The sequence below is a fragment of the Sceloporus undulatus genome, chromosome 3 (assembly GCF_019175285.1).
Source record: "Sceloporus undulatus isolate JIND9_A2432 ecotype Alabama chromosome 3, SceUnd_v1.1, whole genome shotgun sequence".
Classification (NCBI taxonomy): domain Eukaryota; kingdom Metazoa; phylum Chordata; class Lepidosauria; order Squamata; family Phrynosomatidae; genus Sceloporus; species Sceloporus undulatus.
In genome coordinates, this window is record NC_056524.1 from 3,991,647 (window position 1) to 4,011,976 (window position 20,330).

At 43.1% G+C, this 20,330-nt stretch overlaps 1 protein-coding gene across 2 annotated transcripts; it reads left to right on the forward strand.

Moving 5' to 3' along the window:
* The first annotated feature begins 8,313 nt into the window (after positions 1-8,313).
* On the forward strand, positions 8,314-14,731 carry LOC121926362 (sialidase-3-like). 2 transcript variants are annotated; one of them, XM_042459294.1, is made up of 3 exons: positions 8,314-8,387; positions 9,409-9,639; positions 13,428-14,731. In XM_042459294.1, the coding sequence occupies exons 2-3, from the start codon at positions 9,433-9,435 to the stop codon at positions 14,487-14,489; spliced, it is 1,269 nt and encodes a 422-aa protein (XP_042315228.1). In that variant the 5' UTR covers positions 8,314-8,387; positions 9,409-9,432; the 3' UTR covers positions 14,490-14,731. The 2 variants fall into 2 exon arrangements, with proteins under 2 accessions (XP_042315228.1, XP_042315227.1); XM_042459293.1 differs by having other exon boundaries at positions 8,329-8,528.
* Positions 14,732-20,330: the final 5,599 nt, after the last annotated feature.

Here is a 20,330-nt window from a genome sequence, read left to right on the forward strand (position 1 = left end):
CCAGATCATGAATTCGTCCTTGTGCAAAGAGTTGTGCGAGGACCTCACGGGGGGGCAGAAGGGAGCGTGGGAGTTTCTCTCCCATGCTCCGGCCGTTGGATCCAGGTGCAACGGAAGAGCTGGCAAAACACGTCCGGTGCGCGGACACCCAGTCCTTCTCTCGGCCTCGGCAAAGGCGTCAAGTCATGGCAATGTTCTCGCCACACCAACAAACAGACACAGGCGTTTTGGACCTGGCATCTACTGACTACGACCCAGTATCAGGGCTCATGGAAAAAAAACCCGGGTCCTGAACTCAGGACCAGCGGCCCTCTTACCTGGCCGTCTGCGACGGAAGGCAACCCCCGATGTCTGGCTGCTTGTTCGAGTGTGGGGGTATCCCACGAGTTCGAGGAGGAAAATTGCCTTTTCATTTTATTCACCGTACGCTGAGTTCCTGAGAAATGTGGCCACAAAGCGGGTCCATGTGCGCTTCTGCTGCGAGTCACAGTAGTGTCCTTAGAAACATGTCAAGAATATAGAACTTTTGGACATATTAAAATGAGAATGTCTTTCCTTATTGGCTTCCTATAGGCGGCATGTCTTTGTGAAATGACTGCCCACCTTTAGTGAGGATGAGGGTGCATCACACTGTAGAGATAATGCATTCTGACATCACTTTGGCGAAATTAGAAAGAATCATTCCAGTTTTGGCACTACTTCAACTGCATGGCTCCATCTATGGAATTCTGGAAAACTGTGTTTTGTGTGGCACCAGAGCCCTGACAGAGAAAAGCTAAATGACTCACCAAAACTACAAAATTCCAGAATCATAGCACTGCGCCCACAGCAGTTAAAGTAGTGCCTGCCCTGGATTATGCTCTAGAGTGTGGGCCACAGCCAAATAAAGAGACTGAGGGTGATCTCTGCACTGTAGGAAATAATTGCAGTTTGATACCACTTTGCTGCATCCTCACTGTAGGAAGAATTCCCATTTGACACGATTTACACTGCCATGGCCCCAGTTTGTATGGAATCCTGGAATTTGTAGGATAGTTTTCACACCAGAGTTCCCGAAGCCTGAGCCATGCAGTTAAGTGGTCGTCACAACTAGATTCTATCTGCTGTACAGATGCAGTCTTTAAATGCTGGAGCTCTATCTGATGGATCTGGACTTGTAGTTACACAGGTCTTTAGCCTTCTCTGCAAGGCATGCTAGTGCTTGCAGAACTCAAATCCCCAGGATTCAGTAAGATAGGCCTGGCAATTAAAGTGGTATCAACCTGCATTGTTTCAGCAGTTGTGGATTGCCGACGTAGTTTTATGGTTCTCCCTGCAATCTAGGTGAAAGCATGGAAAAGTTATTTCTTTTAGACCATAGATCAGGAGGATTCAGTATTCATGGGACACAGCCGTTGGCCAGTTAAAGTGTTTGTCACAAAACCGCATTATTTTACCCGTATTTAGATGCATTCTATAAGAGAAAAGAAGGTTCAGATCGTGGATATGATTATACCCTTTTAAATTATGTGAAAGGGGATGTCATATTGAAGATGGGGAAGCAAGCTTGTTTTCTGCTGCCTCCAGAGACTAGGACCCGGAACAATGGATGCAAGCACGGGAAAAGGGAGATCTCCACTGACCCATAGGAGGAACTTCCTGACATTTCGGGTGTTTCGAACAGTGGTAAGCACTCCTCGGCGGGTGTGATTAGAGTCTCCTCCTTGGAGGTCTTTAAACAGAGGCTGATGGCCACTCTGTCCGGGATGCTTTGATTTGGATTCCTGCATGGCGGCGGGTGCGACTGGCTGACCTAGTGGTTCTCTTCCAATCTACGATTCTAGATTATATCTTGGGTGTTAGACTTTTTTGGGGTTTTGCAGTGGGGGAACGGCCTTCTTCCTGGAAAGAGCTGTTGTTCTACATCTTTAAGAGTGATATTCACTACCAGTTCCCCTTCGTTGGACTTTTTGCCTCGGAGATTCACAGCCTTATTGACTTCCAGCTAGCTGTCAAGCTGTGCCTCCCTCCATATCACTTGACCTTGTCTTTTATAGATTGTGGTTTTAAAAAGGTCTACAAGCCAGAAAAACTGTGAAGAATTTGCGATGACTATCAGCTGCCATCCACTTTCGGGCTTTTACAAAAAAATGCTTTTTAAACTCTCGGAGTCAAAGGAGATGGAATATCCCAACAACTTTGAAACCCTGGGAGACTGGGGTCTCTTTCCACCCAAACAATGATACGCCTTAACTTCCCATGACAGCATCCTTATAGACTTCTGGGATTGGACGTTTGGGTCACGGCACTTAGAGCTCTGTTTGCAGCAGCAGTCCAAGACCTCGATACACTACAGATCCCAGGATGCACAGAAAAGAAAGTAGTCCTGGCCGTTAAAGTGGTTATCGAACTGCCTATCATTATGAAGTGCGAAAGAGCTTTCTCTTTGTTCCCTAGGCTTTATTCCTCATCCCTATACCTTGTTGTTGTTGTTCTGGTCTTCAAGCCATTTCCGCCTTACGGTCAACCCTAAAGTTCCCTTGGCGAAGATTTTGTTCAAGGGGTGGGGGGGTTGGGGGTTGCTATTGCCATCCTCTGAGGCGGAGAGAGTGGACTTGCCAAAGACACACAGTGGGTTTACTGTCTGAACCGGGGATTTGAGCCCTAGTCTCCAAGTCCTTAGCCCATCACTCAAACCACTATATCATGCTATAACTACACTCTCACTCATTCCCATTTTTAGGAAAAGGTGAATATCCATCATTCATCATCATCTCAGTTGGGAAAGCTCGAATAAAGAAATCTCCTTTCTGCCAAGTCTTTTCTTAACACATAAACAAACAGAAAGTTTTAAAACATTGGCTGGGGTTGTTTGCATTGTTTTAAAGTATTTTTTTTTCACATTCTTTTATGATTTTATTCTTTTATATGTAATTGTTTTTAATATTATGATTTAATACTGTTTTTAATTCACTATTTTGTAGCTTTTAATTGTCTACTTTTTTAAGTTGTGAGCTGCCTTGAGCCCCAGTTTTGGGGTAGAGGAAAGGGCGGGATACGGGGCTACTTATACTACTACTACTCATAATAATAATATAATCTGCTCTTTTCCTCCTTTATCCTCATGCATGTTTTTAGCAGCTTATCAGCATTGAGTGGATGGGAAGGAGGTGGAGAAACCTGTTGTCAGTTTTGGGTTACAGTAGCATGACTGCAGTCAACAATGAAATCATTCAAATCGACAATCAAATAATACTTGATTTAGAACAGTGGGCATTCCTTATTGAGCGGTCAGTCTATTAACAGTGTGAATGTTGAAACAGATAGAAAGGGCAAGAGAAGAGATAAACACCTTTTCATCATAATCTTTAGCCTATTAAATAGATTAGATCTGTCATTTTGGCTGCCAAATTGTAAGTGGGCGAAGCCAGTGTGGCATAGTTGTTGAGTTTGGAAGACGACTTTGGGTAAACCAGGTCTTCGGATTCCTACTGGGCATATGACCCCACTGGGTGACCCTTGGGCCAGTTTACCCTCTCTAGCCCTCAGGGGGAAGGCAATGGACATACCCCCCCCCCCCCGAAGAAATTGCCAAGAAAGAAACCCTATAATAGTGTTGCCGTTAGTCAGAAAAATGAATTGGAAGGCACACAACAACAGCACCAACAGTGGATTTAAGCATTTGGAAGGGTTATTCCACAGGTCCAAACTTGTTTTGCCTGGACCTGGATGCTTCATTTTTACCTGTGCATTATTTTTGTAGTTTCTGGATGAAAAAATGTTGCTAAAACATTGAATGCTCTGCTTTGTTGTGGTGTAGGAAACTATCTGCTCCATGCTTCCCCCCCCCCCCCTCTGGGCCAAACATGTTTAAAAGAACTAATGTCAGGAATGATCCATTAGTAAAACTGACTCATACCTATATATATTATTGTTCTTGCATACACACTTGCGTGCCTGTTTCATTAATACTCCCTTTGCTGATGAAGGAATGACTCTAGAATCTTCCCTCTTTCTACATAATGGTGGAAAGTTCAGAACATCAGTGTGAGCAGTGTCTGGGGCCTTACACATTGTGGCCTTCCCGGGGTGCGATGTTGGCATTCAGCATTAAAGGGTGTTATTAGTTTTTTGTTGCACCATTATTATTAATATACTAAATTTTATTTATTTCTTGCCTCTCCTCAAGTCACGCGGCGGGTGTGCAAACATGTTAAAATACAAAATACCAATTAAAATGCCTATTATTATTTAGTATTATTATTATATATTTTATATTTTATTATTGCTTGTATTTGCTCATTTCCCAGACAAACTGGGCTTCATGAGTGGCACCAACTCCATAAGTTAAAATACCAAAAATAAAATCATTAAAAGTACAGTGAACCTCCCCTCCACATTTATTGGGGTTAGGACACAGGACTGCTGTGAAAGCAGAAAAACTGCCAAGTCGTAACCCCATTTTTAACCTTCAGAAAGAAAAATCAGCCTCTTCTAGGAATCTAGGTTGTGCAGAGCAATCTGTGGTCAAGACCTGCCAGTAAGAAGGTGACCTATCGAAATTGCGTGTGGTGGAAGGACCTTACAATGCCTAGCGGATGTTCTCTCTAGGAATCGCTAGCTCCCTCCGTGCACCTTTCTGTTAGATGTTGACCATAAGGTTGTGCTGGAGGGCCTTAGAGCGGCTATATTAATCTCAAATCCGTGACTAATCGAATCCACAAAGTCAAAGCTTCAAATGTGGAGGGTGAGTGTTTTGTATCTCTACAATAAAAAGCCACCTGATTTAAAATTGACAGGGGCGGGCTGCAGAAGAAGATCTAAGTCTAATTGCTGTTTTTTTAGAAGCAGTTATCATTCTCTCTGTTGTATCTGCTCTTGCAGGTCCATTTCCAGCGTTGGGGGCAGCTGAAGACCACATCCTTGCGCAAACATTGCCAGTTATCCAGACACAAAATCCACATAATTACCACAATACAGTTTCACACAACAACAGAAAACCCATCATTTTAAAGTGGTCACAAGAAGGCTTTAGTGCTCGCTTTTTACTTTTCAGCTTTCAGCCGCATAATTGCATTTCTGATATCACTATTGCGCAATTGTATGTGATTAATCATTCACACCAGTTATCGCCCTTTTGACTTTTTTGCGGGATGCTTTCAAATGCACTTTAATCTCTTAATGCCGACACTCGCCCCAGTTCCAGGAATGGCTCTGCTAACCGTCTTCTTTAGTTAGTTCAAAGGTACTACGAGATCTTTCTCCATTACCATCCCACGTGATGAGTCACTCCGATATCCCACGCAAGTCATTTTCCTGAGCTTTGGTTTGTCCCTTTCTCTCTGCTCTTTTGGATATGGACCCATGTTTCACTCCCAAAATTCTCCCGCCGTGTAGTTGCGGTTCTTTCCATACCTAAGCAAATAGGAGTTGAATGAATTGCTGCACCCCACAATGAACCTTCAAATAGCTTTGAGTCTGCATTGCTTCCAAAAATCCTTTTACTGAAACCACAGTCCTGCTAAGAGAACTCCGTAGGTCACCTGGAACCAAACCAGTAGGACTTTAAAGGTAATTAACCAAAATTCGTATTTGGCCTGGAAACTACTGGCAGCAAGGAGGATCACTTAGATGGACCATAATCAGCTGCCATTTTTCTGAACCAGGTTGGAGTTCTGGACTTGGTACAAAAGTGCCCAATGTAGCGCACATGCAGATGTCCAGTCTTGATTGTTACTGATGCCACTCACTACCCTCCTTAGGTCCTTCCGATTTTGGGAAAGGGCACAGTTGGTGTATCAACCCAAAGTGATATAGGTATTCTTGCCCATAGCATCTATCTGAGCTCATACTGGAGGGATGGGTCCAGCAGGCATCCCAAATGCAAAGGGCCATCCTTTCAGGAGGAGTCTGACCCCATCCAGACACTGGTGGCACACTTCCAGCCCCATGTTATGACCCTTAACGTAAGTATTTTGGTCTTGTCTGTTTCAGTTTCAATTGTTTTTCTTCCATTGCCTCTTCCAAGCCCTTCTTCAGAGAGGACACTGTCCTTAGTGAAGCTTCTTTTGGAACGGCCTGACGAGATATTTGGGTGTCATAGCATGCTGATAACATCCTGCCCCCGGCCTCTAGATGATCTCTCCAGTGGTTTCAATGCGGAGTTGATGGATAGGTTGGATGGATAGAGTGGACACCCTTGTGGATGCCCTATAACCGCTCTTTTTTGGAAGCGAAAGCTAGTTGCTTTGGTCAGACCACGGAATAATCCTGTGTCCCAGTTGGGGGCACCATCATTCAGAACGGATGTCGAGGAAGCTGGTGCCAAGAAAGAACACCCCCATGATGGTTCTGGTTGGCGCCCATAAGCTGAAAACCTATCATGGGAAAAGAACTTAAGGCACACAACAACAACCCACAACAAAATACACCAAAAGTTGCATTTCATCTTTTATCAGAAACAATTTTTTAACAAGGAAGAACTGCCACTTTAAAATTTCATGGTGAAGAAGCCATCTGGAGTCTCCTTCGATTTGAGGTATTTCAAACAAAGGACTGGATGGCCATCTGTCACGGGAGGCTCTGGTTGTGCATCTGCTGGCCAAAGGAGGGTTTAGATGGTAGCCCTTGGAGGTCTGTTCCATATCTGCGCTTTCTATGATATGGCAACAGCATTGAAGAACTCAAGGTCAAGGAGAAGCCTACCTTGTGTCTCCTGCAATGCCGAATGGAGGTGCGGCTGGATGGACCTTAGGGGTCCTTTCCATCTTGGGATTCAATGAACGTTGCTTCCTGCATTTTGTCGCACGAATCGCAAGGCTGACAGGTTGGGTTGGCGAGTAAAGGTATCACTGTCTTGGGATTGGTGATGCTTATTGTCTTATTTAATTATATCATGTTAAGCGTGGATCTAAAGTGATAATGATTTATGAAGGACAGGGACAAATTGGACTCAATGGGTTACAAAATGATATCAGGAATACATTTATTAAAACAGAGGGGAAACCCTCGATTTGCCTATTTCAATTATTGGTTGTAGGGGTGGGATAAGAAAAGATTGATATATTAATAAATGAGAATGAAGAGTAAGTGGATTATAAATAAATTGAGTGGGGGAAAGAGGAGAGAGCTGAAGCAAGAAAGAAAAATATATCATAGGGAGACCATGGTAAAATGAAACTATTGGAGGCCAAGAAAACACACATTTGGACCCAACAAACGCAAACTTTGCAGAACTAACCAGGTTGAGACCGTTTCTTCTAAGTGCCGTTGGCCGATGATTATGTTTAGAAAGATCAGTCTGTTTGTGCTATTGTGTGGCTAGTTTGTTACTTGCATGTTGTGTCACAGCACTTTTGTCGGAAAATACTCTAAATTGAAGATTTCAAGGGGGTACATTTCGACTGTAAATAGTTTGTGAGATCTCAACGGCAGGACCACACACACACACAACACAAACACCCTTTCGGAAAGCATCTCTGCCACCGCCTTGTAAAATTGTCAGGGAGGGTGTGGATGCCTAGTAGGGGGATAAGAGGAGAGGCGGTCCAGCAGAACAGAGGAGAAGGAGACGGCTCTCTCTATTAGCATCACCGCCGTTCATCTTTTGCCCTTGCAGAAGAAACGGCACCAGAATCATCTGATTCTGGATGCGGAGCAAGGACAGCCTGGTGAGTTTTGTTTCCAATGGAGGGAGGAGAGTAACAACGAATACCAGCTCTGGTGTCGTTGCAGCGGAAGGAAAAATGCTTTTAAATAAAGCACCACTGAGGATGCCTTGCCTAGAAACCCTAGGAATGTCAGCTTGAAGGTTTGCCTATACTCTTAAAGGCACCAGGTCATGTCGCTCTTGGAAGGTAAGTAGGATCAGCCTGGGTGGAGTCTTGGAGTCCTGCATGGGAGACCCACCAGGAATCCCAGGATTCTGGAAGCTTTGTTGCAGAAGAAGGAAACTGGCAAAACCATCTCTGAGTATGCTTGCTAAAACCCTCTGAAATTCGATACTTCCATTTTAAATGGTGTTTCAATGATGCATGCGTCCTAAGAGTCCAGAAGCCACACCAAAGCCACACTCCAGTCCTTAGGGCTGGAGCGTGGCTTTGGTGCGACTTCTGGACTCTTAGGACGCATCCATCATTGAAACACCATACCTCCACTGTGACTCGAAGCAGCTTTATTTTGGCTGTCTGTAACATGCCATTGATAGGATGCAAAAAGAAGCTTGCTTGCTATACAAGGGGGAGAATCACTCTAGCTTTGAAATAGGTCTATGGCTCCCTCCCCCAAAAGGCTACTCGCCTCCTGATTGGCTGCTTCATTTGGAATCCCTGGGACATTTGATCTGAGAGCCTTGCAGCCTCAGCTTCCAAACTGCAAGTTTGCAATTGCTTGCAAATGTAGGCAAACGGGTGGGTTCCCAAAACTGCCTTCCTTTTTCTTTCGTCCAGGGCTGATCCTCCACCCAAACAGCTACTTTGCAACCCATCATCCCCACCTCCTCCTCCTCCTCAATGCCTGGTCCTTTTGCCCTCCGAGGGATCCGCAGCACAGTGAGTTAAAGGGGTGGGGAGGCATGCAAAGGGTGCATCTGCACTGTAGAGATAATGCAGTTTGATACCACTTGGGGAATCATTGGAAATATTTGCCCATAGGGAAGCATTGGGAATATTTGCCTATAAAGAATCATTGGGGAATACTTATTAGAATAGAGAAAACGTGCCCATAGAGAATCATTGGAGAATACTTGCCCATAGGGCAACCTGAGAGAATACTTGCCGATAGGGAATCATTGTATCTCGATGGCTCTGGGAAGGTTTTCTTAGTTATGCCCAGTACAGTTTAGTAGAGAGATAGGAACCATGCAAGAGCCAGGGTGGAGCAGTGGTTTTAGAATGGAAGTACCATTCTGGAGACTTGGGTTCGAATCCCTGCTCAGCCATGGAAACTGACCGGCCGAACTTGGGCAAGTCACACACTCTCAGCCCTAGAAAGCCTAGTGATCAGGTCACCTTAGCATTGCTATAAGTCAGGAATAGCTGTGATGGCGCACAACAACAAATACTTCACCAAGTAGCTGATACGAAATACTGGCCATGCTGGTTAGCAGCATTCTACCTTCAGTTTGCGGTTTGGAGCAACAAATTACAGTGGGTCCTCAGTATCCGCTGGGGTTTGTTTCCAGGACCCCCAGTGGATACCAAAATCTGTGGATGCACAAGTCCTATTAAACACAATGGTGTGGTGAAATGGTGTCCCTTATATAAAATGGCAAAATTAAGATTTGCTGTTTTGGAATGTATATTTTGAGGGAATATTTTCAAACTGTGGATGCTTGAATCTATGGATAAAATAATCCATGGATGCGGAGGGCTGACTGTACTGTACTATGGTTTGTGTAAGTGTGTCTTCCTTCCTTTTTTGGCCTTCCAGAATATTTCTGTGTGTCCAGAAAACATGGCGGAGGCTCCATCTGGCTCCGGGAAGGTGACCCTTTTCAGCCAGAAGCAACGAGGGGGACTCACCTACCGCATCCCAGCCTTGCTCTACCTGCCCTACGAGGCCACCTTCCTGGCCTTTGCGGAGGAACGCTCCTCGCCCAGAGACGAAGACGCCAAGTTCCTGGTGATGAGACGAGGGAAGAAGGAAGGAACTTCTGTCCAGGTATCGTTTCTTGCTCTAGTATTCAGCTTCAGTATTCCTTAATTCATTAAAAGATTGTTGTTGTCAATGGGTGCCTGACTTATGGCGACCCTAAGGCGGACTGAGAGGGTCACTCAGTGGGTTGTTGTGGCTGAGCAGGGATTCGAACCTTGATCCCCTGAGTCCTTGTCCTATGCTCAAACCACCACGCTGCTATGGTTCGTAGTGCAATAGGTACGGATACCCTACGACCTACAGGGACGCCAGTAATAATGCTTGTACCGTCAGCCCACCATTTTTATCCACGATTTGAAAATAGTTTAAAAATATATAAATTCCATAAAGCAAACCTTGATTTTGCCATCTTATACAAGGGGCGCCATCTTACTGTGCCACTGTATTGAATGGGACGAGTATCCACAGTTTTTGGTATCCTGGGACCAAACACCTGCAGATACCAAGGGCCCACTGTAATTTGGTGTTTTTAGCAGAGCTACAGTCGTCCCTCTGTTTTTGCAGATAAAATTTTCCCCGCAAAAATGGAAATTCGCATATATCCAAAGCCCATTGAATGGGCGCATGTTCCCGAGCTCAACTGTGCGCATGCCATTTTAATTCCTCCCCGCCTTGCCGTTGCAAAAAGCGAGACCATGTAATCCAAGTCTGCAAATTATAAGGGACAGCTGTAATTAATTTTTAAAGCTTTTGTACAAAATAGGGTTGTTGCTGTTTTTTTAGCATATGCTGTTTTTACCTTGATGTGAGCAACCTCACACTAACTGTATATTTGTTGTTGCCTTCAAGTCATTCCCAGCTTATGACTTGCCCACGGTCACCCAGTGGGTTTCCTGGCTGAGTGGGCAATTGAACCCAGATCTCCAGTGTCCTAGTCCTTATGCTCAAACTACTAGGCCACACTGGCGCTCAAAGCAGTCAAAATACTGCATTGTTGCTGCGTGCCTTCAAGTCATTTCTGACTTATGACAACCCTAAGGTGAAGCCATCATGGGCTTTTGTTGGCATGTTTCTTCAGAGGGGGGTTTGCCATTGCCATCATCTGAGGCTGAGAGAGTGTGACTTGCCCAAGGTCACTCAGTGGACTACCATGGCCATGCCAGGATTCGAACCCTGGTCTCCCAAAGTCTTAGTCCAACGCTCAAACCGCTGCACCAAGCTGGCCCTCACAAAGGGAGTGCTGCCCTGGACTCAAGCTGTTGCCCTCTAGATGTTGCTGGACTGCAGCACCCAGCATTCTTGATCACATATTATGCTGGCTAGGGCTGCTAGAAATAGCAATCCAGCAACATCTTGGGAGGTATACAGTTTTTATCCTGTTCTAAAATAAAATAGGCTTTAAAATCCTGGAACATCCCTCTTGCAAAACAAAAGCACAAGACAACCATCTCTCAGATGATGCCTTCCAGATGTGTTAGATTACAGCTGGCTGTGGGGATGATAGGCATGGTAGTCCAACACCAGGTTGGAAAAGGCTGGTCTAAAGATCAGAACGAAAGGGTTAACTGAATGCCAGGAAGGCTGACGAATTACCAGCCGAGGAGGACATACGTCAGTATATATATAAATATCTCTGTGTCTGGCTCCAGAAACTTGAAACCTTCCTGAGAGGGATCTTCAAGTGACTCAGAATTTATTTATTTATTTAGAGTTATTTATTTGCATAAATAAATGATTTCCATAAACAAATGTTTGCATTTATAAATAAGTACATGTAAATATTTACATACATTTCATAAATGTGCATAAATAATATTTATTTATTTATTTATTTATTTATTTACAGAAGCTTTGGGTTGGAGAATAGGATAGTGGCAGGAGGAGAGCCCTCTAAGCAAAGAGCAAATGTATTTAATTGTGCATCGGATTTGAAGGAAACAGACTCCTTCTATCCTGGGCCTTTCATTGCTGCCATCTCTCCATCAGCCAATAAAATCTGAAGATCTTTAAATATCCGAATGGATGTCATGTAGGAAAAGGCGCAAACTTGTTTTCTGCTGCTTCAAAGGGTGCATCCACACTGTAAAAAACAATGCACTTGGATGCCACATTAAGCGCTGTGCTCCATCCTATGGAATCTGGTGATTTGTAGTTTTACAAGGTTTTTAAACATCTCTGCCAAAGAGTGCCATTGTCTCACAAAACTACAAATCCCAGGATTTCTGTCAGATGAAGCCGTGGGAGTTAAAGCAGTGTCAAACTATATTATTCCTGCAATGCAGATACAGCCAAGGTGCAAAGTGCTCACATGCAGCCTAAGGCAAAGTGTGGGGAAGTTATTTATTTTAGACTGCATCTCCAGAGGCCATCTTGGCAGGGAAATTCTGGGAGTTTTTGTTCAAAACACCCCTAACTCTTTTAAGTTGTGATTTCTCACAATGCTGTAGTTGCACAAGAAGGAGAGGAACTGTGGTGGACAATCTTGTAGGAACAGACCTGGGAGTTGGGAATCTAAAAATCCTGTTCAGGGTTGTCGTTCTTAGGGGCATAGTCTGATATATAGATATAGTTAAACACACACACACACACACACACACACACACTATACATTACATTAAATTACCCTGGCATTGTGGAATTGGCATTCGTGTACTATTTAAAGATAATCTGAAAATAGACAGCTCATTCATTCCTAGTGGATGTGGGTTCCAGATTAAAAATATAATACTTTCTATTAATGGGTATCGTGCATATGCTTACAAAAAGCAAGTGTGATTATATGCATGGAGTTTCTAACACACACAAACACACACACACACATTGTGATGTGCACATGTTCCAGAAACCTTTTACTTATTTGTGTGGAACGCACCCTGTAGTTCAAAATTCTCTTGTGAAATACAGAAGGAGAGAATAAGAACATTATATACTTGGGGTAGCATTTTTTTTGTGACCTGAGGGGGAAACTCTCCCATCAGGAGTGTTTTCTGTGAAATGTTTTTTGAGAAGAAAACCAGAATTGGGTCAATTTCCCATGAATGCATTCCTTTGGCCAAAGCAGCCATGGGCAGATTTTCTCCCATGATGTATGTTCCCTGGTTGGTAATTTTGAAAATTAGTTAATTTTAAACCTGAAGCATAAATGTGTTCTGCAAGTGCTGTTTTGTGTGGTGAAAGGGGGGAAAAACACACCTCAATTTACCTACTTTATCAATGAACCAATAAAACGTGACAAAAAGGTAAGCAGTATAAAACAGAACAAGGGAATATCAAGAGTTGTTCAAAAGATTTTTAAAAAATTAGTACATTTGATAATTAAATCTTTGATATCTCAATTTGATCTCTTTAAGATCTTTGATGTCTCCACCTTTGCTATCTCAAAGCAATATATCTTAAATCTTGTTTAAAAGATTAAAAAACATTTAGTATATTTGATAATTTAAATCTTTGATATCTCAGTTTGATTTCATCTTGTTTAAAAGATTATATTATTTCAGTACATTTGATATTTTAAGTCTTTGATATTTCAATTCAATATCTTCAATCTTGTTCAAGATCTTTGATATCTCCATGGTTGCTATCTCAGTTGCTATCATAAATCTTGTTTAAAAGTTTAACAAAACATTTCGTACATTTGATATTTTAATTTTTTGATACCTCAATTTGATATCGTAAATCTTGTTTAAAAGGTTAGAAAAATTAGTACATTTGATATTTTAAATTTTTGATCTCTCAGTTTGATGTTTTAAATCTTGTTTAAAAGATTGAAAAAATGTTTAATACATTTGATATTGCTTAGTACAATGAAAAGGATTTATTAAAGTATTTTATGCTTTTTCTCCATCTTGCTCTAGTGGGGTCCTCTCGAATCTCTGGAGACGGCTGCGCTGCCCAGCCACCGCACCATGAACCCTTGTCCGGTGTACGACAAAAAGAACGGCACCATCTTCCTCTTTTTCATCTGTGTCCAGACTTATATTACTGAGTGGCACCAGATCAGGACGGGGAGAAACGCTGCCAAGTTGTGTTACGTCTCGAGCCAAGATGGCGGACGCACCTGGAGCCAAACCACTGACCTCACGGAGGAAGTGATCGGGGACGACGTGAAAAACTGGGCCACGTTTGCCGTGGGGCCAGGCCACGGGGTGCAGCTGAGTTCTGGGCGGCTAGTCGTTCCGGCTTATGCCTACTATATCCATAAGCGTTTCTTTGGCCGGCCGCTGACTTGCTGGACCAAACCCCATTGCCTCACCTTCTACAGTGATGATGGCGGACAGAGTTGGACCCGGAGCCAACCCCTGAAGAGACTGCGGACGTCGGAGTGCCAAGTCGCTGAGCTGAGGCGCCCCGATAATACCCAAGTCTTGTATTGCAATGCCCGCAGTCTCCACAAATACCGGGCTGGGGCTCTGTGTGCGGATAGTGGGGACCAATTCATGAATTCATCCTTGTGCAAAGAGTTGTGCGAGACCTCACGGGGGTGCCAGGGGAGCGTGGTGAGTTTCTCTCCCATGCTCGAGCCTTTGGATCCAGGTTCAAAGGAAGATGCTGGCAAAACAAGTCCGGTGCGTGACACCAGTCCTTTCTCGGCCTCGGTCAAGTGCGTCAAGTCATGGCTAATGTTCTCCCATCCCACAAACAGACACAGGCGTTTGGACCTGGGCATCTACTTGAATACCGACCCATTGGATCAGGGCTCATGGAAAAACCCCTGGGTCCTGAACTCAGGACCCAGCGGCTACTCTGACCTGGCCGTCTGCGAGGAAGGCAACTCCCAGATGTTTGGCTGCTTGTTTGAGTGTGGGGCATCCCACGAGTGCGAGGAAATTGCCTTTCATTTATTCACCGACGCTGAGCTCCTGAGAAATGTGGCACAAAGCAGTCCATGTGCTGCTTCTGCTGCAGAGTCACAGTAGTGGCCTAGAAACTTATGCTCAAGAATATATAACATTTGGACATTAAAATGAGAATGTATTTCCTTATTGGCTTCCTATAGTGAGGGCATGTCTTTGGGAAATGACTGCCACCTTTAGGAGACTGAGGGTGCATCTACACTGTAGAGATAATGCAGTCTGACACCACTTTGGCAGAAATAATCCAGTTTTGGCACTACTTCAACTGCCATGGCTCCATCCTATGGAATTCTGGGAACTGTGGTTTGTTGTGGCACCAGAGCCCTCTGACAGAGAAAGCTAAATGACTCACAAAACTACAAATTCCAGAATTCCATAGCACTGAGCCACAGCAGTTAAAGTAGTGCCTGCCTGGATTATGTCTCTAGTGTGGGCACAGCCAAAGAGACTGAGGGTGCATCTGCACTGTAGAAATAATGCAGTTTGATACCACTTTTGCTGCATCCTCACTGCAGGAAGTAATCCCATTTGACACCGGTTTAACTGCCATGGCCCAGTGTTATGGAATCCTGGAATTTGTAGATAGTTGTCACACCAGAATTCCAGAACACTGAGCCATGGCAGTTAAAGTGGTGTCAAACTAGATTATATCTGCTGTACAGATGCAGTCTTTAAATGCTGGAGCTCTATCTGATGGAATCCTGGGACTTGTAGTTTTACAAAGTCTTTAGCCTTCTCTGCCAAGGAATGCTAGTGCCTTGCAGAACTACAAATCCCAGGATTCAGTAAGATAGAGCCCTGGCAATTAAAGTGGTATCAAACTGCATTGTTTCAGCAGTGTGGATGCAGATGTAGTTTATGGTTCTCACCTGCAATCTAGGTGAAGCATGGAAAAGTTATTTATTTTAGACAATAGATCCCAGGATTCAGTAGGACAGAGCCGTGGCAGTTAAAGTGGTGTCAAACCGCATTATTTTTACAGTATAGATGCATCCTGAGGTGTAGACTTGTTGGCAGTGGGGGGCCTGGAAAGAGCTGTTGTTCCTACATATTTAAGAGTGATATTCCACTACAGTTCCCCTTTGTTGGAATTTTTGCCTCGAGATTCACAGCTTATGACTTGCCAGCTAGCTGTCAGCTGTGCATCACTCCCATATCACTTGACTTGTCTTTTATAGATTGTGGTTTTAAAAGGTCTACAGCCAGAACTGTGAAGAATTTGCAGATGACTTTATCAGCTGCCCTCCACTTTCGTGTTTTTTTAAAAAATTGCTTTTTAAACTCCGGAGGCAAAGGATATTGAAATCCAACAACTTTGAAACCTGGAGACTGGGGTCTCTTTCACCCAAAACAATGATACGCCTTTAATTCCCATGACGGCATCCTATAGAATTCTGGGATTTGGAGTTTGGTCAGGCACTAGAGCTCTGTTTGCAGAGAATTCCAAGTACCTCGCTACACTACAGATCCCAGGATTGCACAGAAAGTAGTCATGGCAGTTAAAAGTGGTATCGAACTGCTATCATTATGAAGTGCGAAAGAGCTTTTCTCTTTGTTCCCTATGGCTGTATTCCTCATCCCTATACCTTGTTGTTGTTGTTGTTCTGTGTCTTCAAGCCATTTCCGACTTACGGCAACCCTAAAGTTCCCTTGGCGAGATTTGTTCAAGGGGGGGTTGCTATTGCCATCCTCTGAGGCTGAGAGAGTGTGACTTGCCCAAAGACACCCAGTGGGTTTACATGTCTGAACCGGGATTTGAGCCCTAGTCTCCAGAGTCCTAGCCCATCACTCAAACCACTATACCATGCCTATACCTACACTCTACTCATTCCCATTTTTAGGAAAAGGTGGAATATAAATCATCATCATCATCTCAGTTGGGAAAGCCTCGAATAAAGAATCTCCTTTTTGCAAAGTCTTTCTTTCACACATAACAAACAGAAAGTTTTTAAAACATGGGATGGGGTTGTATTGCATTGTTTTAAAGTATTTTTTCACATCTTTAATTGTATTTTATTCTTTTAATATGTAATTTGTTTTTAATATTATGATTTAATTCTGTTTTAATTCACTATTTTTGTATGCTTTTAATTGTACTTTTTTAATGTTGTGAGCTGCCTTGAGCCCCAGTTTTGGGGAAAGGGCGGGATACTACTACTACTACTACTACTACTAATAATAATAATAATAATAATAATCTGCTCTTTTCCTCCTTATCCCATGCATATTTTTAGCAGCATCAGCATTGAGTGGATGGTGAAGGAGGGCTGGAGAAACCTGTTGTCAGTTTTGGGTTACAGTAGCATGACTGCAGTAACAATGAAATCATCAAATCGACAATCAAATAATACTTGATTTGTAGAACAGTGGGATTCCTTTATTGAGCAGTTATTAACCAGTGAAACAGATAGAAAGGGCAAGAGAAGAGATAACACCTTCCTCATCACTTAATCTTTAGCATATTAAATAGCATAGATCTGTCATTTTGGCTGCCAAAATTGTAAAGTGGGAGAGCCAGTGTGGCATAGTGGTTTGAGTATTGGAAGAAGACTCTGGAAACCAGGTTTCGGATTCCTACTGGGCCATGAAACCCACTGGGTGACCCTTGGGCAAGTTACACTCTCTCAGCCTCAGGGGAAGGCAATGCCAACCCCCCCCCCCCCGAAGAAATTGCCAAGAAAACCCTATGATAGGGTTGCCGTAAGTCAGAAATGAATTGAAGGCACACAACAACAGCAACAAAAGTGGATTTACATGCATTTTGAAGGGAGCCATCACAGGTCCAAAATGTTTTGCCTGACCTGGATGCTTCATTTTACATGTGCATATTTTGTAGTTTTGGATGAAAAAGGTTGCTAAAACATATTGAACTGCTCTGCTTTGTTGTGGTGTAGGAAACTATCTCTTTCCATGCTTTCCCCCCCCTCTGGTGCCAAACACTGTTAAAGAAATAATGCTCAGGAATGCATCCATTTTAGTAACTGACTCATACCTATATATATTATTGTTCTTGCATACACACTTGCGTGCCTGTTTTAATACTCCCTTGCTGAAGGAATGACTCTAGAATCCTCCCTCTTTCTACATAATGTGTGGAAAAGTTCAGACATCAGTTGTGAGCAGTGTCTGTGGCCTTACAAATTTTGTCTTCCAGGGTTGCGATGTCTGGCATAAATGGATACATCACCATAATAATATAATAAATTTTATTTATTTCTTGCCTCTCCTCAAGTCACGAGGCGGGTGCAACATGTTAAAATACAAAATACAATTAAAATGCATATTATTATTATTATTATTATTATTATTATTATTATTATTATTATATTTTATATTTGCTTGTATCCTGCTCATTTCCCAGAACTGGGATTCAGAGTGGCACAAATCCATAGTTAAAATACAACACTATAAAATCATTTAAAAAGTACAGTGGACCCTCCCCCCCCCCCCACATTTATTGGGGTTAGGACACAGGACTGCTGTGAAAGCAGAAAAACTGCAAGTAAACACTATTTTTTTAACCTCAGAAAACACCTTTCTAGGAATTGTGGTGGAAATTCCTTTTTGAAATATAAAAACTATAGAAAGATGGAGTCACCTTTGTCAGCCAGAGAGATGGTTTTTGAAATAAAGGCTTGGAGTTACTAGAGCAAAGGAATAGTGAGGGCATCTTGACCTAGATGGAAGCTGGCACCAGTAGAAAGACATAACATAAACTACTGAGATAAAGACATTCAGAAGCAAGGTTAGGATGAATTCCACTGAATTCCTACAGGAGGGGGTAAATAGTGAGGATGCAGTTTTAATGTATGCATGTATTTCTGTTCTGATTGTAAGAATTCTATATGTTTAAATTGTAATTAGCCAATCAGGTGTATTGAAGAAGCTTCTTTGTCTTGAATAATATAAAAAGAGCCATTTTGTCTTGTTCGGGGTTCTCAGCTTTTTGGAACTTGAATTCCACTGAGTTCAATGTTTTCCTTTGTCAACAACTGGAAATAAACTTATGGATTTTCAATTACTAGGTCCTCTTGCTAATCCTATTGATCTGCCAATCCTAGAAATCTAAGGCCTGTTACAGACAGCCAAAATAAAGCTGCTTTGAGTCACAGTGGAGGTATGGTGTTTCAGTGATGCATGCGTCCTAAGAGTCCAGAAGTTGCACCAAAGCCACACTCCAGCCCTAAGGACTGGAGCATAGCTTTGGTGCAGCTTCTGGACTCTTAGGACTCATGCATCATTGAAACACCATACCTCCACTGTGACTCGAAGCAGCTTTATTTTGGCTGTCTGTAACAGGCCCATGTTTCCTGAAATTTCTGTTACAGAATCTAGGTTGTGCAGAGCAATTCTGTGGTCAAGACCTGCCAGAAGGTGACTATAAAATTGCGCTGGAAGACCTACAAATGCCTAGAGGACTGTTCTCTCTAGGAATCGCTAGCTCCTCCAGTGCACCTTTCGGTAGATGTTGACCATAAAGTTGTGCTGGAGGGCCTAGAGAGGCCATATTAATCAAATCCGTGAATAATCGAATCCATCAAAGTCAAAGCTTCAAATGTGGAGGGTCGAGTGTATATATACAATTAAAAAGCCATGATTTAAAATTGACAGGGGAGGCTGCCAGAAGAGATAAGTCTTTAATGCTGTTTTAGAAGCAGTTAGCATTCTCAGCTGTTGTATCTGCTCTTGCAGGTCATTCCAGAGTCTGGGGGCAGCTGACGAAAACATCCTTTGCGAAACCATTGCCAGTTATCCCAGAAAAAAATCACATAATTACACAATACAGTTTCACACAACAACACAAAACCCATCATTAAAGTGGTCACAAAGAAGCTTTAGTGCTCAGCTTTTTACTTTCAGCATTTCAGCGATAATGCATTTCTGATATCACTATTTGCGCAATTGTATGTGATAATCATTCACACAGTTACTCGCCATTTTGACTTTATTTGCGGGATGCTTTAAATGCACTTTAATCTCTCTCTAATGCCGACACTAGCCCCAGTTCCAGGAAGGCTCCTGCTACCAACGTCTTTCTTTCAGTTAGTCTCAAAGGTACTACAAGATCTTTCTCCATACCATATCCATGTGAGTCACTCCGATATCCCACGAAAGTCATTTTCTGAGCTTTGGTTTGTCCCTTTCCTCTATGCTCTTTTGGGATATGGACCCATGTTTCACTCCCAAAAATTCTCCCACGTGCTAGTTTGGGTTTCTTTCCATACATAAGCAAATATGGAGTTGAATGAATTTCTGAACCCCACAATGAACCTTCCAAATAGCTTGCAGTCTGAATTGCCTCCCCACAAAATCCTTTACTGAAACCACAGTCCTGCATAAGAGAATCATGTAGGTCACCTGGAACCAAACCAGGTAGGACTTTAAAGGTAATAACCAACACTTCGTACTTTGCCTGGAAACTAATTGGCAGCCAATGGAGTGATCACTTAGATGTACCATAATCTAGCTGCCATTTTCTGAACCAGTTGGAGTTTCTGGACTTGGTACAAAAGTAGCCCAATGTAGAGCACATTGCAGATGTCCAGTCTTGATGTTACTGATGCACTCACTACCATCCTTAGGTCCTCCGATTTTGGGAAGGGTCACAGTTGGTGTATCAACCAAAGTTGATAGGTATTTCTGACCATCGCATCTATCTGAGCTAATACTTGGAGGGATGGGTCCAGCAGCATCCCAAACTGCAAAGGCCATCTTTCAGGAGGAGTGTGACCCCCATCCAGAACCGGTTGGCACACTTCCAGCCCCATGTTATGACCCTTAATAGTAAGTATTTTGGTCTTGTCTGTTTTCAGTTTCAATTTGTTTTTCTTCATCCATTGCCTCTTCCAAGCCTTCTTTCAGAGGAGACACACTGTCCTTAGCTGAAGCTCTTTTGGAAGGCAT

Bases quoted from the DNA above. Each gene is read 5' to 3' on its own strand.
- LOC121926362 (XM_042459293.1), top strand. From the start codon at position 8,490: ATGCCTGGTCCTTTTGCCCTCCGAGGGATCCGCAGCACA. The intron at 8,529-9,408 runs GTGAGTTAAAGG...TTGGCCTTCCAG, and splicing joins TCCGAGGGATCCGCAGCACA to AATATTTCTGTGTGTCCAGA. The intron at 9,640-13,427 runs GTATCGTTTCTT...ATCTTGCTCTAG, and splicing joins AGGAAGGAACTTCTGTCCAG to TGGGGTCCTCTCGAATCTCT.